The 26,741-nt window shown below is 40.6% G+C and overlaps 1 protein-coding gene across 1 annotated transcript in view; it reads left to right on the top strand.

The window, feature by feature from the left end:
• The window catches only part of CELSR1 (cadherin EGF LAG seven-pass G-type receptor 1), a 171,073-nt gene that overhangs the window by 71,694 nt on the left and 72,638 nt on the right, over window positions 1-26,741 (top strand). Inside the window, exons 3-4 of the mRNA XM_068166429.1 lie at window positions 20,239-20,461; window positions 24,351-24,466. Coding sequence (XP_068022530.1) covers window positions 20,239-20,461; window positions 24,351-24,466 — 339 coding nt within the window. The remainder of the gene's footprint in view (window positions 1-20,238; window positions 20,462-24,350; window positions 24,467-26,741) is intronic.

The raw sequence follows: 26,741 nt of genomic DNA on the forward strand, positions 1-26,741 counted from the left end.
TCATATCATTCAGGGAGCCCAAAACCTACTGAAGCAATATGCATTGTGTGGATTTCTGCTCAGAGTGCTTTACACAAACACATTTCCTCTGTCTGGAAGGAAAAAGGTGGGACACATCCCCTGTTTCACAGGTTTGCTTTTTAACACTTTCCTGGCCCCTAAGCAGTCCTTTAGATGGTTCATGGTCTCAAGCAACTGCAATAATACACATTTATGGGAAATACTGCAAGTCAGCTCCAGTTTGTAAGTGTTGAGATAAACTTCAGAATGATGTGGCTGCTTCCAGGCCTATCTCCAGCAGCCTGCTGAGGAACGTACTTTGCCTCATCATGGACTTGGCAGCTAATAAAGATCAAAGTGTTGCTTCTCAAATACTCCTGAGAAGCTATGAAAGAATATTAGCTGAATGCATCCTGGTGCTTCAGTAAAGTGTGGAGGATTATTATGTATTTGAAATGGCACACACACACATTTAGGCATTCTGCACTGATACGCTGCTGGATATAACTGACACTGATGGCTTACCAGTGTCTGTTGTGACCCCTGCCAGCCTCTCATTAACTGTAGTTATAAAAGACTGAAAACCTTAATTTTTTAAATGTAGATGATGTGTATGGCTGATCAGCTGGATTCAGCACTCTAGGTGGAAAGGTTTTTTCTTCACTTTTGTGGCTTTTGGATCAGGGCTGTAGTTAAAAATGCAATGATGGAAGGAGAAAGAAAGTCAGTGAGCAGGGACCTGGCAGCAGTAGGTGAATTGCGCTTTCCCCAGCAAGGGGGTCGGGCAGTGCTCCATGAAGTCAGAGTGGGGCTTAGTGCAGCAGGGCTTTCCTAAGGAGATGTGGACAAACTTTGTGCCTGATCAATGAAAGCCCAAATGGAGCTGTGAGATGGCTGGGATATTTGGTCTTTGTTGAAGGGTGATTTTCCTGCCAAACCTCTCATGAATGACTTCACAGTAAAGTGCATTATGAAGTCCATTATCCATTACATACAGCACTGAACACAACAGAATAGATTTTATGACCAGTTGATTTCCTGTCGTGTATTTATGTACTATGATACTGTAGATAGGAATGGTTTGAAGTGGCAAGTTTCATTAAACAATGATATGCATATAAATAGAGGTAATACATTTGTGTCTTAGGTTTTGAAATAGCATGCATTCCTGCATTACAAACCTTCAGGGAAAAAGGCTAAATATACTTTAAAATTTAAAGAGAGTAATAATGATTGATGAACACATTTAATAATTAACCCTGTAGTTAGAACAGACATGGTACATGTTTAGAGGAGAAGCACCAAATTATTCACCCACAAAGAAAAGATTTCCTCTGTAACTATATTTTCAGTATGTAGTTTTTGAATTAAAAATTAACTGACCTGCTGCCAGGATATTAAAGTGATCAGAAGTTAAGAAGTGAGCACCGCCTTTCCATCGTTAGGTGTCAGAGTTAACTACACTTCAGTGAGAAAACTGCTATGTTCATTGGAAGTACAGTTCAGGTCATGGTCACAGTCAGATTGGCCAGCGGAAAACACACCTGACCATGATCAAGAGAGCTTGGAAATTATTATTGAATGTTTCTGGTTTATTGCTGAATGAATTGATGTAAGTAGAAATTTAGTATCTGCTCTGTGGTTGGTTTACATTACCATTAGTGCCTGTAGGCACTGTGTTGCATGACAGTATTTTTTGCATCAAAACTAACATGCCCACATGTGGTTGTCATTAGTTGGTTGACTTGCATTCCCTTTGCAGAGCAAAGTGCAAAATATTATCTGTTACCAGAAATATTTTATGAAGACACATTATTGAACCTCATCCCAATCTCCTTTAAGAATTGTTATTTTAACTCCAGTTTTTGTCCTTTTTTAAAACACATTCATATCCCTTTGCAAGTTGTGCATATCTATTAATCATAGTACTGTGTTTTCTGCTTGCTTATAAATATTTATAGTTTTTACATCTATTGCATATTTAAACAGCATAGGTTGGTTTCAATAGCTCGCAGAATGCAGTGGTGGGTAATCAGAATGAGCCGAGTAAGGGCTCACAGTTGGGAGATTCTGTTATTACTGAAATGTTACCACAGTATTAAATCAGTATATAGCATACCAGTATGAAGTACTTATGATTCTTTGAATTAATTGTAAAAAAATGAAATACAAGTAGTAATAGTCAATGAAGTGCAGCCTACTCTGGAAGCTCTCATGTTTCCATTTCCCAATTAAGAGCCTTACACAGAAAAATAATTGCAAGAAAATACTAAGATCTGTCATCTCTCTGGAGAGATACACTGCAGCTCAAAGAAATCACTACACTATCATAACCTTGTACTGAATCTATCCAACTAGTTACCTGTTAAAAATACACCATTTATTTCCTGTAGAAGATAATTATGTCCTATCTTAATCAGATGGAATTTCCCCCTGTTTTTCCACCCCACTTTGAAGCTCTCCATTTGTTTTGATGTAATTGTTAGTCATTTATACATGATGAAAGTTTCTCTGTCTTCAGGAGTCTTCTGTTACGGACACAAAGGTAAACTGAGCTTCTACAAGATATTTCTGAAACCTGATTACTGGCTAGTTTGGGGTGATTTGAAATTCACTTCCTATGATGTAAGGAGGTGAGTGAAGAAGGACATGGGGTTCAAGAATTTCATGGGGTTCTTTTCAGAACTTCAGCGCCTTCAGCTTCTTTATATACAAATCAGTGTTGGGAAGTGAACAATGTACATATGAAAAAATGTGCCATTGATGGCAGGAAGCTATATGCATGGCTCAAGGGTTAAAGGATGTAATTTAAGAAAACAAATTTAATGAATTTGAACACTGTGGAAAGCCTGGGTAATTTTTCCAGCTTTACTTCACGTGTCTTTGAGCGCAGCAGAAGCAGTTGAGATGAGCTACAGATGAAGGCTTGGAGAAAAGACAAATTATCTGTACTCACCAGGGGCATCATGTCATCTGCACCAGTTTTGGAAGCATGGTTGCCACAGTGGTTGGCAAATGAGCTGTACTTCCAGCCTCATCCTGGTGTCTCCTATGGATCATACCACTGCAAACAGAAGTTACAGCTTTTTCGGATGTGAATTGCCACTATTTCTGTTATGTGTTGGTGCCTCTTGCACCCACAGCTACCACAGCTCTCACCTCAGTTCAGTGCCCACAGTCCTTCTGCTTAGTAGTCACCTTGGCTGTTCTTCTCTACAGTCACACTTCCAAAGTAAAATTTACTTGGCACAGACCAAAAGCACTCCAGTGAGAAGACAAAAAACACAAAATCAACAACAAAAAAACCCCTAACTCCTGAAATAAGCAAGAGATTTACTATTCCCACAGTTCAACTTAGCATATGACATTCTCTTTGCCTCCTCTGCTACATAACTCCTGGCAAGGCACAATTTCTAAGGAAAAGGATTGTCAGAGAATTTCCTTTGTCCTCTGCATCTCTCCTTGGATTTCACTTCAGAGAAGGGAGAGATCTTAAGCAGTTATAAATCTTCTAGTAATCAAATACAGCAATTAGAGATCTTTTACGTGTTACACTTTTTTCATCCTAATTTATTTCTGTGATACCATATTGACATAAGGAATCATGACACCTAACAAGGCCTCTGTGAATTCTGACTTTGTGTCATGGGAAGGTAATTATAGCTATTTTCTCAGTGTTGTGCCAGAAATCCTTATTCATGTTGTTTAGCAAGTTCTTAGCATTTGCTTTAGCAAACATATAGCACTAAAAGTAAATGGGAAAATTTGCTTCTGCATTATCTTTACTTACATCCTTTCTTCAGATAGTAATTCCTAGCACAGTCTGATACCAAATTCTCATTTTTCAGGCCAGAGAGATTTATTTGGGATAATTTCATCTTTCAAGTAGAGGAATCTGGCAGCCAGGGTACCTGTAATGAATGTTTTACCTTGGCTGAGAGGGTCTGAAATTCCACTCTTGGTTACATTTCTGCAGCTCTGCTGGAGCAGTGGAATCACAGGTGTATAACAGCCAAGTCCAGTACATCAAATCTTGATTCCTTCATGGTCCTTTTACTGCATTTTTAACTCCTTGTTTAGCTTATGAAAATCCATGGGTTTATGACAGCAAGGCTGAACAAAGATTATCCTTACAGCTGTACCTGTATGAAACACTTCTCAGGTAAGGATTGCTGTGGACTCTGAAATAGTTTCTAAACAGCAAAGGAAGACTATGAGACATCCCTTTGAGTAAGAGAGTGCAACCCCCCTCACCAAAGGGAAGAAACCTGAGGCACAGCATCTTCATCTCTTCCAGGTCACAGAAAAACAGTTAGAGACAGTTAGAGAAGTTAGAGAAGAGCTATGGCAGCTCTTCTGGGTTATTCCTGAGCTGCTCATGGCTAGAAACTTGAGGGAGATCCCCATGAAAAGACACCGGCTCTCAACAGAAGCCTGCATGCCCTCTCGCCCACTGTGTTTAGCTTTGGGATTTATTGCGCATGTTAAAACGTGTCCTTGTTTATTTTTAATGCAAGGCTTACTATTCATGTGTGCAGGAATGGGGCCAGCATGCCGCAGCCATTTGGCTGGACCCAAGTGGTACTGGGCTGGGCCTGAGGCTGTGGTCCAGATAGTGTAACTGTATGACTGCTTGGTCCAGAAGATAACTGATATAATAAAACCAGAATAAAATTCTATTTTTATATAATACAGTCAAAAGCTGAAGTCTGCTAGTGTTTCCATTGATAATATTCCTGTCCATGTCACCAAGTCACAGGAGATGAATGTTGGAAATCTGGAGTTTATATCAGATACACAGGACAGACTGAAAAAGCCTACCATTCTATAGGTGGATTTTTATCTGGCGGATATGTCCTTTGGCTAATCCTGAACCTATGTTCACTTGTCAGGATGCAAAAAGCCTTTTCTAATTGGATTATTGCGGTGCATTTGTTGACAGTTTAGTTCTCAAATGGTGTAAATGGCCTGCAGCCTTTGCAACAATATGCTATGCCTTTTCATAAACCCAAGCAAACAGTTTTATCACATTACCTTTATCCTGATGTGCATAAACTAGCTACTGTTTAAAAATTGGAAGTTTTTCCAGTCATGTACAAACCCTTCCTTGCCTCCCACCCCAAGATGGAGCACATGGGATGATCTTTGATTCAGCAAAACTGCTGATGGTACCAGTGCAGGGGCTTCAGATGCCAGCTCTGGAGCCTCACATCTTAGCCTCCTTGCCTGTAGAAATGCTTGCACTGATTAAAGTCCTTTGATGTCATGTGGAAACCAAGCTACAGACTTAATGTTGTGTTTGTTCTTTTTAATTAGTTTTAGAATGGTTTGACAAGACTTCTGTTCTTACTGGGTGCTCCCCCACAGTGGAGGCGTGATGGGTGCTTTGTAAAATCAGGCGGCAGATCACACACCAGTGTAATAGCTTAAACCTGGCTTCAGGAGCTACCTTAGTAATTCATCTCCAATATACTTGTGAATTCAGCTCTTCCAAACAGTTCACACTCTAAGAAACCCTCATTACTGATCACAGCTTATCTTCTTTTGCTTCTCCTTAAGATGGCTGTGTAGCTGGCCTTTTCTTCTCTTCACTTAGCCACTCTCCTAATTTGTCACCTGCAGATTTTATCAATTATGATTTTACACTTTCTCTCCCTTTGTTGATAGTTTCAAATAGCATATAGCAAAATTCAGTACCCAGAGAACTTGGGCAATAACCTGGTTGAGGATGGTTCCATGCTGATGATGGCATTTTTACACCTATTTGCTATTAATGGCCATTGATGTGAGATTATGTTACAACATGAAGAGAAGGTAGGTTCTTAACTGCATTCTGTGTAGTGTGAAGTCAATCAGGTTGCAGATAGGAGAGGCCTGCTGCTGCTGAACAAGCGCTGTCCCAGCTCTTTTACAGTGTAGTATTTAATATCAAGCCCTAATGGCCAGGCATAATCATGGGATGGTTTGGATTGGAGGGGATCTTTGAAGATCTACTAGTCCAGCCCTCTTGCCGTGGCTAGCATTGGCTTCAGTCTCTTTTGTTGAAGTCAAATCTAATTAAATCCCTGATGTGAAAATAACATGTTTGACCCCGAAGCTGTGCCAAGCGAAGTTTGCATTTGCCGTCCGCCAGCTGGCTTTGGATAAGCAAGGCAAACTGCTAACCTGGCATGGGTACGTGCCTGCCTCTGGCACCTGACCTCTCCTCCCCACCTCTTGGCAAAAAAATGCCCTATGAATATGAGCTTATTGATAAGTGGTGTTCAGTGGGAGGTACATATACAGCACCTTAGGTTTCCTCTTGGCATTCTGGTTGATGATGAACCACTCTAAATTTAGGATTTCCTTTGTGCTGGCATATGTGAAATCTTCTTGCAGTCTTTCATGTGTTGTATGAGTGTTTCATTCTGAATGATCTTGCTCCATCAATGTTCAGCAAGTTGTAGGCTCTTGTACTACTGGTTTTATATTCATGGGATTTCAGTGAACAGTTGCAGTTTTCCCAGGCTTTTGCAGAACTTTATTGTAATGCATTTGCTTATCTTTACTGATGTAACTAAAAAACAAATAAAATGGAAAATGGAGTGTAATTACACAAAGTGGAGCTACTTGGTAGTATAATTTTATTGGTAGGTGTAAAACCCCTCCTCACTACACAGATAAATTCCCACACATCATCATAATTGTGAACATATATATACATTGCAGAACATTGATGTAAGAGAAACTACACACACTGAGGTTTGATTAAAAGTATTTAAAATAGTGTATTAAACAACAGCTAGCTTCTCTGTGACTAGTTTACAGTTGTGTTTTTATTAATTTAGCCAAGTTGAGCCTTGTGTGACATATGCCTTGGGCACTTTTATCATAGTTTAATGTTGGCAAGATTAGCACAGTAAAATTTTGGGTCACACAAATGCATTCTAACACACCCAAACATACACTTGCTGAGTGTCAAGGTAGCTCATATATTAAATTACCTTTTAAGTGATTTTTTTTTTGGCCAGTGGCTAGGTGTCTTCTTAGTTGTTTTGGGTTTGTTTTTTTCCTCACTGAAAACCAGTCAGATTGTGAGAATAGAAAGGAGGAGAAAGAAAAACAACAGCTTGCCTTTAAGTTATTTGTGGGAAAGATAAAAATCATAATGAGATAATACTTTTTCCAATGTGCCTCATGTTTTGGAAAGCCCCTCACAGTGTTCACAGCAAATCAGAGGTGAAGGCTAAAAAAAGAAATTCCTAGAAGTCTGCAAGTAAATATTTTAGATCATCCAAAACAAAAAAGAAATTTAATTTCCAAGGAACACAGTGGTGGAGCTCCTTTTCTCTTAAGTTGTGAATACAAAACTGGGCTGCACCCTAACAATTCAGTAAGACTGAATTATCATAAACATATTTGGTTCTGTTCATATTTATAAATCCCAAGTTAGACATTTTTATTTTCATCAGCAGATAACAGGAAAGTGGCAGGGACGATGATTGGCTGCAGAGATGAGGTTATCTGGATGATGTCTTGTTAGGAGGAAAAATGTATCAAGTAGTTTCTTGTCTGTCTGTGCTTTGTGTTATGATTGAATATTTGACAGTTGAGCACCAGACTGAGGAGCATGGCCTTGAACATCAAGATAATTACAGTTCTGCAATACAGTTGTGCAGAGCATGGTGGGAACTACAACCTCATTGTTGTTGCAAATGCTCTTTTGTTTAGAGTATCATGGTTCAGTGCCTGCATCAAAGCCCCTGCTCCTGGAGCAAGTTTTGTTCTGCGACACACACTGCATGGTGCCCCCAGACCGCAGCTTCCCGAGCAGTTATCAGCATGAATTTTCAGTTTCAAAAAATCAAGATAAAGATACTTCTGGCTGTCTTTCATGTTCTCCATAGCTAACCATATAAGAGATATTATACAGCATTTTACAATGTAACTGTTAAAAGATACTTAAATTTTTAATTGTATGGGGCCACCCAGCTTCAAGGGGACAGCATACTGATGTTCATAATGTAGAAAACATTATTATGAAGATGAGTGTGTTATATTAATAGTAAAACACATTCTAGATGACACAATAAAGTGTGTTAACACTGACTAGTGTATTAACACTACTTGTTTTAAGTTACTTTAAAATAAAAACATATTTTACAAGAAAGACTGAATTTTAATCTCATAAATTGCTTTAAGAAGAGTTAAGTAGAAGCTGTGGAAACTGACTGGATTCATATTAGATTATCCTGATTTAAATTTAAAATAAACCAAACAAATTTAGGAATTTTCACTTGTTCTGTAGATTTAAAAATACATTGATTTTGAGATTTTCTGAGCAAGATGTTACATGACATTAAAAGGCCTTTTTCAGGAGTCATTAGGAAAAAGTCATCTTCCCTGATTAAGTTGCCTTTTGTTTTCAGTTTATGTTCCTGACCTGCATATGAAAGATTTTTGAGGCTACCAAAACATAAGATTATGGGATTATTTTTTTCAACCCTAATCCTTTTAATTTGACAAGCAAAGGGGCATTTTTGACTTTTTTTCAAAATTTGACTTCAGTAATAACAGAAATTGGATGGGCTTCAGATTGTTTTTGCCAGCACTACCAACTCCGTCAAACAAAACCTCTGAACTCGTACAATCCACAGTAGAGAGTTACACAGTGCTTCTGACTTATCTTTTAATCTAATAGTTCTCATATAAAATGAAAACTATAAAGTTCTGAAATCCTAGCCTCCTAAAATATAATTACTATAGTAGATTTACTTTAAGCTTGTTTTTTCAGTTGCTTTATTAATACTTTATGGCTTCTCTTCAATTATTCTTACTAATTGGCCATTATGCTTCTTTATACCAAAGCTTCTGGGACCACCTAGGATGTTAAGAGGGATGATGTAGTTTGAATTGCCTATTTCTAAACACCATCATTTTTATCATAGTGTTAAATTACACAGAAGATGTGAGCATGAGATTTTTCTGAGAAAACTCTAAATTTATGAAAAACACAAAATGCAGGCTCTCAGCAGTCATCTTTTAATGGAGGTGTGCAGTTAGCTGCTTGTGATTTAATCCTAGCAGGCTATGGTAAACCAGAGCAGATGGTTTCTTCTGTGCTTTGTCTCTTGTTCTGAGCCTAAACATCCAAGTCTGTTAACAGCTACATGGAGAAAATTAATCAGGATCTTAGTGTAATAATGGCTGGACTCTGATAAATAAAACAGTAGTGTTTGCCATTGAAAGGGAGACCTTGATCTTTTCTGCATATGGCTGAGCCCATTTCTTCCTTCATCTCTTTCTGAGGTCAGTTATTTGCAGGCATGTTCCAGTTTTTAGCTGCTTTGGGATGTCAACTTGCACAAAAGTTAGTGCTAGAGTTTTCCCCTTCCCTATGCATTTTGGAACTGGGAGGTGCCACCCTTTGGTGTTCCCTGTGGAAAGCAGTTTAGGCAAACCAGGTTGAAAGTAAGCAAGAAGCGTGACAGTGCCTGAAAGCCTGTCTGATTTTCCAGCTCCTCAGTTCCTGTTGATAAAAGATGTTATTGCACACCCACCCATGGCACAGCCACCACACCTTGCTTACTTTCCTCATTTGTGTAAATAGTTTCATGTATTTTGAAATGTGAGGCCAAAATGGCTGTGGAGCAGACTTGGGGGACTAATGATGCGTGTGGTGGCATATGGTACCCATTGAAAATTGAAACTTTGTGTGATGAAAGAATCCTTTTTTGTCATCTGGGCAGAGGCACATTGAGTCTATGAGTGCCCTTTTTCTTTCTCACTGCTGCCCCGGGAAGGAGGTGAGGACTAATCATGGGAGGTAGTTCCCATGCTGAAGTGCCTACAGATGGGCAGGCATGGAAATGTGGACCAGACTGCAGAGGCTGTCCTGAAGCTAACATGTCCTGCAAGCCCCTGTGGCATCTCCAACCTTCATTTTCCTTTCTGTGCCTCTCCTTGAGCAATGCAGGGAAAAGAAAATATAATCTCATATCTATGTGTAGTAAAGGTAGAAGGGGACTATTTCTGTTAAATAGAGAGAAAGGTATTCCTCTCTAAATGAATGAAAGTATGTCATGCAGATGTGTATTATGTTCTTACACCTCCAGATTTCTAATTGGGTTTAGTCTGGGATTTTTAGGATGGCATTTATTCCAAGTAAAACATAATACCAATTGAGGGCACAATGGCATAAGCTGAGTTTAATCTTTAACATCTACTGTAATGTTTTTCCCTTGATAAATACATCTAGAGATAAAGCTTAGACTTTTGAAAGACACTGCTTCATCACCATATCTTGCCCCAAATCAGTGCAATTTTCATTATGATAAATTGTCTTATAAACTCAACATAAACTGGAAATTTCAGTGTATTTATTTTTTCTCTTGTTTGGATCTGTACTGTGTGTAGTCCTGGGTGAGTGGCAGAACCTAGGGCGATCTCTAAACTTTTACCTTACAGATCTTTGAGGTCTCTTCCAGCCTTGGTGATTCTGTGATTCTGTGAAATGCAAAAAGAGGTGACACCATGTGATAGCACTGTATGTTACAACAAATGTCTCAATAATTATAGGTGGTTGTAAAATCAGCCAAGAGTAAAGATTAAGACATTAAGAAATCACCCAAAGGACCCCATTCATCAAGGATTGTTGTAAGGTAGCTGTGGCAGGCTGAAGACATGGATATTTTCTTTCTCATTCTCTTCCACTACATCTCAACCATTTCCCCAGGGGCCTGGGGGGTGACTATGTCCAATGCCATGGGGCATCTAGAAGCTAGATGCATTGTGTGCACCTCTGCTCATCTGCCTGAGCCAGGAGAATGGCACCCAAGCTTCACTGAGGCCCCTCTGTGTCAGTTGACACCAGCTCTGCAAAACAACCTGTTGAGGCTTTTTTTGAAGGTACTGACACTAATTCATGGACTGTAAAATCCTAAGTTATCTTTTTTCTTTCCCAAACCATAAGGTGGACTTTGAAATTAGAGTGTTTCTTAAATGGAAAGTGTTTTAATGTGGGAGTCTGCCTCCTTGCTCATGAAGGCACTGTAGGGGAAAAATAATCACAATACTTGTGATAACTGTTTGTAACACTTCTGATGCTTGCACTGCTCCTGGACTCATTGCTAGAAGATGAAAGGCAAGCTCTCTGGTGAAGACAGAGTGGAAGCTTAAGGATTGAGAATTCAACAAATGTACAAGGAAGAGATCACAGTTATTAAATACTTAGTCATGATATTTGTTTGTGGTCTGTTCCTGTCAGGCCTGGTGGAAGTTGCATAAGAGGGGGTGTTAGGTATTAGGTAATAGGCTGGACTTGATGATCTCTGAGGTCTTTTCCAACCTTATTGATTCTGTGATTCTATCACAAGGTCCAATGGCCATTCAAGCTGAGCATATAGCATCCTGAGAGCATACTAAGAATTTCTAGAATCCACCGACTAATTCATTTCTCCAACAGATGTGCCCTAAATATCACTAATCCTTCTACAGTGTTTCTTTTTTCCCCATTTGTTCCTTCTCATTTAAATTCAAAACCACCAAAAAAAAAAAAAAAAGAACAAATCCCAAATTGTCCATCCATCCACTCCTCCCTGCAGGGTGTCTTTTGTTTTGCTTTGTTTTGTCACCAGGGAAAAGGAGGAGGTGAGGAGAAGAGGAACAACTTTGCTCAGGCTGGTTCTGTGCATAGGATCCCAGGCCTAATTTTGGACTGTGAAGGGGCTAGGTACCATTTCAGTGACAGCTCTGTGTGTGCAGTGCATCAGCGGGCACAGACCAAAGCAGCTCGAGATAGAGAGACTTCTGCTTTCCCTGTGCTTGCTTTTGTAAAAATGTAGTTTAGCTTGGTTGCTAGTTGGGGAAGGATGAGGAAGTGGGATGGAGTCCTAGCCCATGCCATGCCTGTTTGGTATGGGGAGTTTTCATTCAGGCCCTCCTCCTCCAAAGAGCATATAGGACTCCAGCAGCCAGAAAGCAGTTGCTGTCACCAAGGATGCTGGTGGGATGAAGAGCTAGGAAGGATCAGATAGCATTGTCCTGTTCTGGTGAGAATCAGAATGGGAGTTTCCTCAGATCAGCCGTTTCTTGTCAACTGTTGTGGGCTGCAATTTGACCACTAAGAGCTCTCTGGCCTTGGGGCCAGTAGATGCCACCTGCAGTTTCAGTAGCCAATTAAAAAAAAAATGAAATAAATTAAAAAAAAAAAAAGAAGGCTCCCATGTTCATTGTTTTGGAACATCTCATGATTAAGGATCTCATGACTAGTCTCATGGTTTTTGGAAATCTGATTTATGAGGGATGCCTGGCAGGGGGAACTTTGTGGAAAAAGGCACAGGGAAGGGAGAAGGGTGATGACATAGGAGAGGGATGATAAATAGATGATATATATAGAGTAGTGAGCACTGGTAATTTGCCATCCTCTTTTCCCACCAGCTCAGAGCTTCATGGTTATGCCCACAGAAAAATTAAACTGCACCTAAAGATGAAAGAGTGATTTCCTGAGTAACCTATGATTTTCTGTCACCTCACAGAGCTACTTGGCAACCTATATATAGTGTGCAAGAGGAATGTTTTTGCTGTTATTTTGCTCAGCATATTAAGTTCAGGTTACTCTCTTGCAAATACATCTTGTTACTTCTGGAATAAAGAGGAACTTAAATTACAAAGGGTAGTTGTCCTTATATGAGTCAGCAGGATTTAGTCCTGAACAGTCTGAGTGTGTATGTGTGGTGTGCATTTATGTGCCTATTTATGTATTAATTCAGCCTGTTTCTCATCATCTGCCTGTACAGTGCAGAAAGTGACAGAAGGAGCAGGGAGAACTCAGAGCAGACCTTAAGGTGATGTTTCTCCCCCTAAGTGAGTTGGGACTGATTTTAATTTTCTTAGATCAATCCCAATTCTGAAAACATAAATGAAGAGGTAGAAGGAAAGGCCAAAGTATATTTTCAAATCTGAACATTCAGTATAATACAGCAGTATAATATAGCAGTATAATATAGAAACCTCACATAGTGCCAACCATTAGTGTGAGTCCCGAGTCTAACAAGTGCATCTGCATGGCCTCTCTGAAGTGACAGTAAGGGTTTGGCCACTGATTTCCCTGGGGCCCAGATTTTACATCTGTTCTTCCAATAGCACTTCTGACTCATCTGTGTAAAATAGTACATGAATATAGTTGTCCCCTAATTCACAGTCATACCAATCGCTTCTAACTTCCCTTTGATCCAGCTTCTCCTTCATTGAGAATGACTTGGTTACATTTTCCGCATAACTGCTCTCTAATTTTTCTCATAAAATCAGTAGATTTAATAAGTGGCATTTGCTGGGAGGTGAGGCTGACTTCTCCTAGTGGGTACTGAGGGGAGGGTAGGCTCATGCATGACAGAGTCACTGAAGTTATGAATTTCCCTTTATGGGTAAAATCCAATATTCATTTTTATTACTTGACTTGAGCCTGTGTTTTACACAAATTTTCCTGCAGTATATCCATGCACAGTCAGTGGATAGAGGTAGGTATCTACTGAAGGCGTTGATTTGGTTCACGTAAGTCAAAGATGAGACACTAAACTCGTACATGAGTCATCTAAAATGGCTTAAAGCTTTATTTCTGTAGCAGTTACATCTTCCTAAGACCATTCCTTCATTCTTACTCATGGGTGCATGATGCTGCCTTCCTTCCCTTGTGCCTGCTGTGCTATTCATCCCACCAATCCTAGGAGGGATGTAATCAGAAGATCACTAACCCTACAATAAAGAAATGAATGGTCTTAGCTCTGCAAATCAGTCAGCTGCAGGGTTACATGAATGCCAACACAAGGGAGGCAGAGGAAAGTGCAACGTGTTCGGGGAAAGGAGGGAACTATGGTAACTCCCACTCAGCCTAAGCTGTGGTGAAAACACCCCTGGAGTGGTCTGGATCCCACCCTCTTTAGCTCTTGTCCCAGTGGAGATTTCCAGGCCAACTTTGCAGCTAATTTCTTTTTAACAACCTTCTTAAAGCACTCATTGCTTTAGTGCTGATTGCCATTTAAGGTTAGTAGTGGTTTAGTTACTGGCGGAAAATGAGGATTGATTTTCCCATAATGTGCAAGATAACAAACACATATTTAATGATAGTTGGTTCTTTCTTAGGACAATGGGAATTCTTTGAAGAATTTAGTTGCCCTGTTTCTTGTTTCTTCTTTTGCCCTGCTTTGTGTTGTTTCTCCTTTCCACTTTCAAATACATAATTTTAGACTGGCTGCTTAAATTAGATTCTCAAAATTCTTTCCATTCTGGTGAAGCAACTCCAGACATGGAGAAGAAGATCAATATGTACCTAGGCAAATGGTAGGATGGAGGAAATGAAGGAAGAATCAGTCAAAGTCAATTACACATGGTGAGTGAAAAACTAGCATCTGCATAGGGAAACTGGATAGAAAGAAATGAGAACATCAGTGCAGGTCTGCTGCCTCATATAGATATATTTTAGTACTTCAGATGAAAACAATCAGACAGTGGTACAAATGTTTGAGGACTAGTCCTTAAACAGGGATATTATGGAAACACATTGCAGTAAAATAAAGTGTAGAGTAATTCTATATTTATTCCAATGCCGTCATGTTATTTCTAGCAAGCTTTCCAATGTTTTATATAATCTGTTGTTATAAGGCCAGGCAATTCACCAGAAAAGCACAGGCAGATTGCTGCAAAGCCTAGCTCATTGGTGCCCACCAGTGTGCTGTTTTGCTGCTTTGTCTGTTCTTGTTATGTTTTGCCTGGTACCATGGTTTCCTCACTTACATAAAGTTAATAAGAGAAATTTAATGATTGACATCTTTGTAAAGTTAATCCTAAAATTGAAGAAGGGATGTATGAAAGACAGGCCAGTTTCCAGTAGGAAACAGTATCAAAAGCAACTATCTTGTGTTCTCAAGGGCTTTAAAGCTGGGAAGCACTACATAAAGGGCTGCATAAATGCCACAGGATTCATAGCTTTTAAGAGTCATTGATATTAATTAACAGCCAGTAAGATCATCTACTGTCCTGTAACAGTAAATTACTTGTTGGCTAGGGCCAGAATTTTTTCAGAGCCCAGGAATCTGCTGGCAGATAGCAGGCAGCCATGGTCCATGTTATCTGACAGTGCATGCTTTAAATTTAGCAGCTGGAGGGACTGAGCTTCAGGTTTCCTCCTTGGATTTCACAGAACTGTAATGTGTAACTGTTCTTTTTACATGATTCCTAAAATGTTTGCAATGCAAAAAATGAAAATACATTAGCCAAGGAACTGCTGTGAGGAGCAAAGTAAAGTTTCACGGGCGAGGTGAGGGGGGTGATACAGGTCAGCATTGCCTCCATTGCAGACCAAGCCCAGGCTGTGTGTGGTGGCTATCTGGGTTGTGCTCTTATCATCTGAACCCTTCCAGATGCTTTCTACACAGCAGCTCTCCATCCTGTACTGTTTTTTCACACTGGAGTGTAAGACATCCCCTCTGACAGCATTTCCCAGCCCTCCAACCTTCAGCTGCTAGCAGGCACACTGACCCTTTTCATTCCAAAGACTGGCAGATGCAGATGCTTTCCTTTTCAGTTCTTCAAGTAGCTCTTCCCTTAGGGCCTTCCGTTTCCAGTCAGCTTGCCCTTCAAGTCCATGTGGGCTTTAGTTCAAATTTGGAGGATGCTTTTCAGGCCTTGCCTCAAAGTTCCCAGAGGGCAGTACTGTGGAAGCCCTGCTTTGAATATTTTCTCAGATGGGTACTCCATAAGGCAAAAAATGCCCCATTTCTAAATAGTTCCAGGCACTTTTGGAAAAAAAGGGTAGTGAAAGAGTTTTCAGTCCTTTGTGCCTTGAAGTGGAGTGATGTCTTGGAGTTACTGTAGAGATTTCAAGTCCTTAAATATGTAACTATACATAAAATATGAAAATTCAACATCAAAGAATGTGCATCCAATACACATTCTTATTTACATTACAGACTAAAGAGCTGGGATATCAATGATGCTATGGCTACAGCTTAATGAATGTAGCACAAAGGATCTTATTTAAAGTTGAAGTACCTTTCTTTTTATTTTATTGCTTCTTTAAGCTTTAAAATGAAAATCAGTAGCAAACATGACTCAGTAGAACTTTTCTGTATCCTTTTTCCCCCTTAGTTTTATGCCTGTATATATTTAAATAAATGGTCTGTATACATTCTTGTTATATCATAGAATTAATGCAGAACCATCCGTGACTTCCAGCATAGTCTTTTATATTTTGCTTCCGTATTGCCATGGCGTTTGCATAGCGTACTACAGTGCCAGGAATCTCTCCTTTTAGCTCTCTTCTTTTTCTCCCTGTGTATTCAAGCCTGCATGTTGTTTGCTTTTGCCAGATAGATCATTCTGGTTTAAGAAAGCCTTGAAAATTGCCTTCCTCTCTGAATTGGAGAGTTATTTCACAAGATATCCTATTACTTTTTTGAAGTGACAAACTTCTGCTTAGTCTTTCTATAGGAATTGTGGGTTTCCATTTTAAGAGTTTTGATACACAAGATGTGTGTATGTATTAAGGGGGATTGGCTGCACTTATGCAGTGGATCACCAAGTGTTTTCTGGAGCGCCTCTCAGAGCATCTGATGCGTGTGCATGCTTTGGCATACTCAATATACTGAGGAAATTTTCTGCCTGGAATGGTGTATACAGTTCCTCCCAAAAGAAGCACGCTCATGAGCATTTAAAAGTATTAAAGGAAGTGTATCACATAATCTCACCTGATACTCAGAATTGATAAATGGAAACAGGAAAATAATTATCAAGTGGTTTTCACAGCATTTTATCTTAAGGTGTTAAAGTGAGAATACAGGAACATCAGTGCTGAATGAGAAAAGCTCTAAGCACAGGCTTAAAGTGAAGCTCTTGGCTATGTGGTTTATTACTTCCATGGTTTTGAATTGCAGTCCCTCTAGGATGATGGGAAAGATTCATTTCATGCTTCTCTTGTTAACTGTGAGAGCTATTATTATAGAGAGATGTTTTCAGCTCCCTTGTGCTTTGTGTTACATCCTTTTTTAAATATATGATAACATCCCAGTATGTTGTTTGCCAGTAGATACTCACAAATGTACTTGCCAGGAGGCAATTGTAAAATGGCTCTGCTCATCATGGGGACCATGGAGCAAGACCAGAGCTGAGCCCACCTCAATGGAGCCAGCATTTGCCTGGCTGCATGATCACAGCACTCTTGTATTTGCTTCTACATTTTACCAGTGTATATCATACCTGCCTGCAGGCAAATAATGTTGATGCAAGAGGAGAAAGGCAGCAAAGCTGAAGAGCCAAAAAGGCTGGGCTGTCCACCTCACCTTGTGTCAGAGATCACTATCCCTGAGGCAGAGGCTAAACCAGCTTCAAACTACTGCAGTTTACAGCCTGACAGAGAAAGGAGGTGCAGATCCAGGTCTGACGCAGCACCAGTCCTGGCCGCAGGCTGATGCCCAGCACAGGCGGCTTTGCTGTGGGAAGCTGTGGGAATAGAGCCGTGCGGGCAATGACTGCAACAAAACTTTCTGGTTTCATTTCTCTTTATATGTGAGTCACTGCCCACAACTCCTACTGCTTTTACTTTCATCTAGGGATGCATTTGCACAGTTTTAACTGTACTTGTGCTAATACAATTGTATAATCAAGTAGCGAGTAATGGTGCAAATATCAAACTATTGGAAATGCATTCCTTCAACTGGCTGTTCTAAGTAGTTCTGCTCTGCATTTGTCAGACATTGTTACTGGGTAAAATTCAACTACATATTGCATCTTCAGTTTCCCTGAACAGTTCTACCTGTGGTATCTGAAGATGCTTTATGTCTTAGGAAGATGCATGCCAAAACATAAATGTTAACTAATTAACACTTGAGCGTGTCCAGAGAAGGGCAACGAGGCTGATGAGAGGCCTTGAGCACAAGCCCTATGAGGAGAGGCTGAGGAAGCTGGGATTGTTTACCCTGGAGAAGAGGAGGCTCAGGGGAGACCTCATTGCTCTCTACAACTGCCTGAAGGGGGGTTGTAGCCAGGAGGGAGTTGGTCTCTTCTCTCAAGCAACCAGCACCAGAACAAGAGGACACAGTCTCAACCTGTGCCAGGGGAAGTTTAGGCTCAAGGTGAAGAGGAAGGTCTTCACTGCGAGAGTCGTTCACCATTGGAATGGGCTGCCCAGGGAGGTGGTGGAGTCACCGTCCCTGGAGGGGTTCAAAGAGGGGATTGGATGTGGCACTTGGTCAGGAGGTCTGTGGTGACAAGTTGGACTTGATGATCCTTGAGGTCTCTTCCAACCTTGGTGATACTGTAACGCCGATAGAAGGGTTTAGCTTTCTGTACAATCATTAATTCAGCAGCTGCTTTTGTCCCAACCACAGCAGGTATTTTAAAGTGAATATCCTCTATGATTTTTTTTTTTAATTGTGACTCACTATCAGATTTTGGGCAAGTGCAGGAAAAGTTATGATATACATACAAACTGAGACACTTCACTTTTGAATAGTGCATTTGATGTATTTTAATACAGACTTCGGGGTTGAATAAAGGAAGCATTTGAGGGGAAAACAGCTTCAGCAAGCATTACACAGTCTGTAACCTCTGCAGTGCTGCTTTCATCTTTGAAGGCTTCAGAAAATGGTTGTTACCTACAGGATGCATGCATGGGAAAAGGTGGAAGCAATGCATATATCAAGAGTATCCTGCTTATTCTTTTTATAAATGTTTTGTGAGTGTGGTTGTGAGCTCAGCCATGGCCATGACCTGCTACAGCCATGGGCCGCAAAGCCAAATTCCACTCAAAGCAAAGCACAAACATTTACCTGTTTATTCATTTACACAATTTCCAGCCCACAGTGAAAGATCAGAGCAATCTACACATACTCTGGTTGGAAGGGAGCATGTGAGGTTTTAACTGGTGGTGTCACCTCTTCCCATATAGGCGAGCTTTGTATTTATCACCAGGTATGTAAACAGTCAAGGAATCTGAAAACTGAGGCCAATGTGGTTCACAGTATCACAGTATATTAGAGGTTGGAAGGGACCTCAGGAGATCATTGGGTCCAACCACCCTGCCAAAGGGTAATCCACACAGGAATGCATCCAGGTGGGTTTTGAAAGTCTCCAGAGAAGGAGAATCCACAGCTTTCCTGGGCAGCTTGTTCCAGTGCTCCATCACCCTCACTGTAAAAATGTTTCTCCTCATGTTGAGGTGAAATCTTCTGTGTTCAAGTCTGAACCCATTGTTCCTTGTTTTATTACTGTGCACCACCAAAAAGAGCTTGGCCCCATCCACTTGACACCCACCCCTCAGATATTTATAGACATTGATGAGATCCCATCTCAGTCTTCTCTTCTCAAGACTAAATGCCCCCAGGGATCTCAATCTCTCTTCATAGTCCCCTAATCATACTTGTGGCTCTCCGTTGGATTCTCTCCAGCAGTTCTCTGTCTCTCTTGAACTGGGTAGCCCAAAACCGGACACAGTATTGCAAGTGTGGTCTGATCAGGGCAGAGTAGAGAGGTACAAGAACTTCCCTAGACCTGCTGGACACTTTTCTTGATGTACCTGAGGGTACCATTGGCTCTCTTGGCCACAAGGGCACATTGTTGTCCCATGGCAAATTTGCTGTCCACCAGCACTCCAAGGTCTTTCTCTATGGAGCTGCTTTCCAGCAAGGCAGCCCCTACCTGTACTGATGCTTGTTGTTATTCTTCCCCAGATGTAGGACCCTGCATTTGTCCTTGTTAAACTTTATGAGGTTTGCCTGCAACCAGCTCTCCAACCTGTCCAGGTCATATTGGGTGGCTGCACAGCCTGATATCCCCCAGTTTTGTGTCATCAGTGAACTTGCTGAGGGTACTCTTAATCTCTTCATCCAGGTCGTTGATAAAGATATTGAATAAAACTGGACCAAATACCTATCCCTGGGGAACACTACTGGCCACAGGCCTACAAGTTGACTCTGTGTCACTGATGATGACCCTCTGAACTCTGTTGTCAAGCCAATATTCGATCCACCTCACTGACCATCTGTCTATGCCATGTCTCCTGGTTGGATATTTCCAAGAAGATTGCTCAGCAAATTGTATGCCACACCCTCCTGAAAATTTGGACTTGAAAGATGAATGCAAAGTGGATCAGGTGGAGAAGTTTGGAAGAAGCATAACCTTTAGCAGAAACACTTGGGTAGCTGAGTGCCACAGCTTGCTGCTGGGGTGAGGTGTCTTCATCCCTGACATCTGCTTCTTCCCTTGCAGGAGACTACTGTGAGGTGAACGCACGCTCCGGCCGCTGTGCTCCAGGGGTGTGTAAGAATGGAGGAACCTGTGTGAACCTGCTGATTGGGGGCTTCAAGTGCGAGTGTCCTCCGGGTGAATATGAGCGGCCATACTGTGAGATGACCACCAGGAGCTTCCCACCGCAGTCTTTCATAACCTTCAAGGGGCTGCGTCAGCGCTTCCACTTCACCGTCTCACTTATGTAAGTCCTGTTGGGAAAGGGCTCTCTTCACTTGAGAAATATTGTTAAATATCATCACCAGCTGAAGGGCAGAGGTCTCTTGAGGGATTTCTGACAGTGAGTCCTGCCATTGGGGTGGAGTCATGTTGTTTGAAAGTGTTTGATTCTGCTGAGGTGTGAACTCCTGACCTTTCTCTGCTGCAATGCCGGACTATGGCATAGGGAGAAGGGATACCAGGACCTCTCTGGCCACCTTTCAACAGCCCTCAGTTGGAGAGGTGTCAGAGTGAGTGACGTGTGCCACTCCAGCCTCCTGAGTTTCAGGCCAGCTTCAAACCCGACCCATTCACGCTGCTTGTTTGGGAGCACTCTTCCTCTCTCCTGTTTCCCAGCTTGAGAGAGGACCTAGTCTCATCAGGCCATGTCAAGCATAGGCTGGTCCTCAGACCCTTGCTCTCTATTGGTTCCCAGCCTTGGGCTTGAGACAACCACAACTCCACAAATCGCTCTTGCTTTTGGTCCAGTCCCAGCAGCTAGACATGACCAGCTTCATCCCCATGTTGGACAGTCTTCTCCTGGGATGGCTCTAACTTTCCTCATGGGGGAACTCAGGCAAGGGGAGCAATGATGGCAGCCGCACTGCATGAACCAGGGCTCTCTTCCTCTAGCCTATACATCCCAGGGGCAAAAAACCCTCTTCTGGAGAGAATTCCTGGGTCAGGCATAGGACTTGCCTGATGTAGAACCAGAGCTCCAGGTGCACACACACCTCTTCTTCAGATAGGGTTTTTGCAGCTTTCACACAGTTTAGCCAGTTACAATCAAACTTTGGTTGTCCCTTGTGGTTGGCTGTGAGTAAATAGCACAAAATATGTCAGCCTTAACCCCAAAGGGTTTTGTTGATAGGTACAACAGCTGCAGTGACACGCGTTTGTGCATCTGTCCAGAGAAAATGATCATGAAGGATACCACCAGGCATGCATCCCATCCAGCATCCACTAATTACCTGGTGGGCTATGTGTGTCAGGAGCCAGGCAGCTTCTTTCCATTTTATCCTTTATCTGCCTTAATCCTAAAGTCTGAAATTTTATGGAATCTTGACATTTTGGTTAAATCAGAAAGCAAAAGTAAGGTTTGCACACAAGCTGAGACAAGGAAAAGTTGCGCCCCTGAATATTGTTTTAGAGCATTAGATCTTAGTGTGTGGAAAAGTTGAGGAGCAAAAGGCTCTGTTGGACTTGTCAGACCTACAGTGAGTGCAAACAAAAGAGCGGTCTGGGCTGGCTGCCAGCATAAATTACCTGCACTACCCTTGGCTTGTCCTCTCAGACACGTGGTGTCATTTTTCAGGCTTTCAGGAAGAGGTCTTTGACTGTAGTGTGCTTCAAGTTAAAGTGTCTTAAACAGTCTCTGTAGGGGTTATTGAGAAGCAGTAAACAACTGTAGTAAGATAGGGGTTTCTCCACTGTCTTTAAAACCAAGGTGACATCTGAGCTAAACACTGCTCAGTTCATTTCATACCTGAACTTCACTTCTATTTACACTTGTTATTTCTTTGTTTTTTTTATTATCTTTTGGATAATGGAAAATATAATGTGCAGATAAGCAAGAATTAGCAGTTTGACTAGACAATGATTTGTGATTTGGGAGCTGTCAGCCTTCAGTGACTCACGACCCTCTCCTAGCAGAGAGCAGGATGTTTGTGTTGTGCAGTCTCATGACTGAAATGTGATTTTTTAATTTATTTTTTTTTAAAGTATTTATGTTACTGACCAGGTATGTCTTTTTGCTTCCAGCATTTTACATCTTCCTGGCTTCCTTCCAACACTTCCTACTCCTTCACTCCATGAGAGTGGAGAGATTTTCTCATTATGAATTCAAATTTCTCTGAAAAAATGTAATTTGTTTCCTGTGTCCTGAGACTGAAAATGTCACTTCTGGGAAAAAAAACTAGTATTTTTTCCCCACTTGGTGATAAATACGCAGGTTCAGAATCAGTAATGCTGTCATTATTAGTAGTATTAGTATGATACTAAAGAATTTTTTGACTACTGCCAAAGAATGGAGCTGACCCCACACAGAGTAAATAAGAATGTAAAAAAGAACTAAATAATTTAATACTTTAGTAAATTGTGTTTTAATAATTAAATTTCTGGTAGAGTATTGTAACCATATCAGTAAAATAATAATATATTCAAACAGACCTAAGGTGCCTGTTTTTGTAATCAAGCTAAATCTTTCTGCCCACTAAAGAAGCATCACGAATATTGTTCTTATTTCTTTTACTCATGTATGTTCTGAGTAGATCTCATCAAAACATTTTGATGAAACAGTTATCCATAGAAAAATACAATCTTGGGAAATGTTTTACAGGAACCGTGTGCCTTTGGATGAAATGTTTGAAGGTGAAAAGCGAAAACTGAAATCAGTGTTTTGATACTATTGAAATATTTGAAGAGTATTGTCTTAATTAATTTAGTTCGCCTTTTACTTCCAAGACTGATTAAAAGCAATCAAAACAGTAATAGGATGTTTTGATGGACTGTAACAGCCATTCTTTGCAGTTTGTATTTTATTGGAAAGGTCAGCATTTTTACTTCTGCTTTTCTGAACCAGAATGGGTCATTCTCCTTCAAAAATATCAATAAAGGTATGGAATAAAAAGTCTCATTTTCATGTAGCTCAGATTCAGGCTCTTTGTTCTGAAAGATCTGTTTGGTGTGATCCACAACATAAATATGTCTTACAAACAAGTTTTGTTGAAAAATACTCTTTCATCTTGATTTTTTTTTTTACTTCAGTGATGTTCTAAAATACTGTTTCACATTTGCTGAATGCAAGTTTTGTTGCACCACATGGGAGTTTTGCATGGTGTATACATGGTGTGATAGGCACAAGAATGGTTTCTTCTGTCCATGGACGGCAGTTTTCATTAACACTGTTCAGCATTTGATTCATTTGTAGGAATTCATTTGTGGATTAATTTGCATCAAGCATACTTCCTGAAGTTTAAGATACAAAATAAGACTACACTGCCATTTGGAAACACAAGAAATTCCCATGGTTTCTCTCTTTTTCTCTCTTAATATAATCTTCATTAAAATGCTTATGTAAATTGTAATAATTTAATTGCAGTTCTAAGTAGATGAAAGCTCGGTGTGTAAATCACCAAAGATAATAGGATTCAATTAAAAATTATAAAATGCACACAATACACAGAAATTTGCAAAACAAAACAAAAAAAACCCAGGCTTTTTAAAAAGCCTGCCTTTCTGCAGGGAAGGTGTGATACATCCCACATGAGAAGCACAAGAAAAATAAAACCAAAAAACATTCATTGGCGCTGATTTAGTGGACTCATTTCAGTGTTTATGTTCCTTCTTCCAGTTGACTGACCTGTTGATTGATGAACCCTGATTGTCTACATGGCATTATTAAAGTAACTCTTATCTTTTCCCCTTACCTCCCCAACCAGGTCTTTTTAATCAGTTGATGACTCTCCTTGTACCTTGTAGCATTTAGGCAGCAAGCAGGTAGCAAATATACCCCCTTTGATGTGAAAAAGCTTTCTAGCTTTCAGATTGTTTATCAAGTGCAGTAAGGGCTACTGTTTGTTGAGTGTCAGGTACTCGTGCTGCAACATGTGTCTGCCTAATTTTATGCCTTGTGAGGGTCAGCATCCACAGTAGATCTCTGAAGAGTAGATCTTAACTTCCATCTTTCTTGCTTCTGTCAATTGTGAAAGAGTAGATTTATCCTGTGGCTGATGCCTAGTTTTATAATCTTATGACAGAAGATTCAAAGGCTTGTTTTTCTGCTAAATACAATGCTCTCTTTCTTCTGGGCAACTTGACCATCAGTCATTCATAAGCCATTAAGTATGAAATAACCTCTTACCCCTGCGTTCTAGGTTTGCAACCAGGGAGAGGGATGCTCTTCTGCTCTATAACGGGCGTTTTAATGAGAAGCACGACTTCATTGCCTTGGAGATCATTGAGGAGCAGATCCAGCTCACGTTCTCTGCAGGTGAGGTTTTGCTAAGTCAAGTATTTTTGCTTGTCATGAGGAGATCCTCTCAAGCTGTTTAGAAATGCACTTTAATGATTTTATGTAGCTATTTGCTGCTGCAATAATTGAGTAACTGGCTGAAATTGTAGAGTGAACAACTGATGCAGGGTATTGCAAGGGACTCCAGGTTGTAGCAGTTTATGGTGGTTACACTTGATGTTACAGGCAGGAGATTGTCAACATATCAGTTATTATAGCCAGAATTTATGACTACTATAAAACATTGGCACTAGCCTGGAAGTTGGCTTCTGAGTCAGTGTTTGGTTAAATGATACTTCATTTTATCACAGTGATAAACATCGTGTGTTTATGTATTTTTACACTATGGCATCAGTGAAAGTAGGTGTGCAAACGTTATCTAAAAAATACACATGAGCCAAAGGGAAAGCCATCAGACAAGTGAAAACTGCCTGCCCTTCAGCAGCACTTGGTGACAAGCAGTGCTATTGCTGGAATGCACTTTTGCACTGTAGAAGCATCTCCTCTTAGAAGAAGCTGTAAACAGAAACTGAATTTACAAGAACTTAGCTGACCACTCATTGCTGTGGTGGGCTAGGAAACCGGAAACTAAGGCTTTGGTGTTTGCTTAGTTTCTTCACTAGGACAATGCAACTGGGTTTTAGTGCTTCAGGGACCACAGAGAGGGAAATTTGACAAGTGGAGTTCGGAATGGCATGTATCTCTGCTCCCGTGGCCTTCTCCCAGGGGACAGGCTTCCTCCAAAAAATCAGTCCTGGCAGTGACAAAGCTCTTCCGAACAAAAGCGTGATCAGAGCAAGCCCTCAGCAGGGGGGTGTTTCCCAAATTAAAAAAGCTCCATATTCATCCAGAAACTCATGCCCAGATGTCCTAATTGCCATGACAGGAGCAACAGGTGAAGCTGTTAGCATACAGTTGTACAGCATGACTGATGGACATTGAAGCCACCATTAATCATCCACTGGACTTCAGCAGGCTTGCTGAGGCTCTTGGAGTACCTCTTGGTGGACCACTTGCATTTTTGCTTCAGCCTGGGAGCAGATCTGAGAGTTTGGTGGGAAGGTATTGGTGGCTGGACTAAATCTCAGCAGGGCAGACAACTTCTAGCTGGGAAGGGCTGTTGTATGGGTCAAGTGGGGTTACATGTAGGTCAAGTGATGTTTGTACCTTGTGTATCAGGCAAATAACTCAGAAAATAATCCTGTTATTTCCCATTATCTGTATTCAGGATAAACATCTAGGCTCTAGACGACTCTTAATTTTGTGGAAAATAAGACATTGCATGCGGTAAAGCAGCAGATGCAGAGGCCCAGCCCATGTAATTGTTACACACTCCTTACCAGTGATGGTCACTGCCCTCAGACCCCATATTAAAGGCCTGTGTGACCCTACTGATTTACCAGCAGTGCTTAAGTGCATATAGGGGCCCTTCGGGTTGAAGATACCTGGGTTCATTTTCCCTTTATTACCTCAGTGTTGTCCAAATTAGATTTTAAGGCAGATATTTGAATGGATTTATGTAATAAAATAACATGCTGCAGTTGGAGTGATGTGCTTTCTTCTGTAGCTCTGCTCCACTTGTCTAAACTTGAATCAAATTGTTTGGAAGGCACCCTGAGGATGAATGAGAAAAAAATAAATTCCACTTGTACTTATATGCATTTAAATGTGGAAGAACTCCTTTAAAATACGTGAAACTAAATTTAGATTTGCACTGCTGCACCTGAGAGCAGGTCTGGTCCTGTATATTACAAATGGTATTTTCTTTGGAAGGAGAATGGTTTATGCTTTATAGTTTTAAGTGGCTTTTAATGAACAGTGCAAGTTTTGGCCATCTGATCTGACTGTTTTACCTGTCGCAACAACTTTTTCACAGAATGCGAAGCTGGATATGAGGGCAGTGACCTTCCTTTTTAAAGAAATTTCCTAGCTAAATAAAAGGCCCAGTTTTTACTGTAGATCTTTTATCACTAGGTGATGTAAACCATCAAAGCAAGATGCCAAACATGCTAAGCTGAAATCCATATTTTTTAAATAACAGAAGTATATATAGGATGGCAGTTCAAGGAGAGTAGAGGATGCAGGAATAATACTTCACACAGGTTCAAGTACTGCTTGCTAAGAGAAAGCTGAAGGTGCATTTGCAGCTCAACAATACTATGGACTTTGTTAGCTTAAAGGAGGAAGTTATTTTTCCTGTTGCTTATTTGGACATCTTTCCCAGACATTAAAAAAAAATAATAATAACCTACCA

Source organism: Melanerpes formicivorus, unplaced genomic scaffold, assembly GCF_026170545.1.
Source record: "Melanerpes formicivorus ecotype bairdi unplaced genomic scaffold, bMelFor1.0.p_v2 SCAF_3, whole genome shotgun sequence".
NCBI lineage: Eukaryota > Metazoa > Chordata > Aves > Piciformes > Picidae > Melanerpes > Melanerpes formicivorus.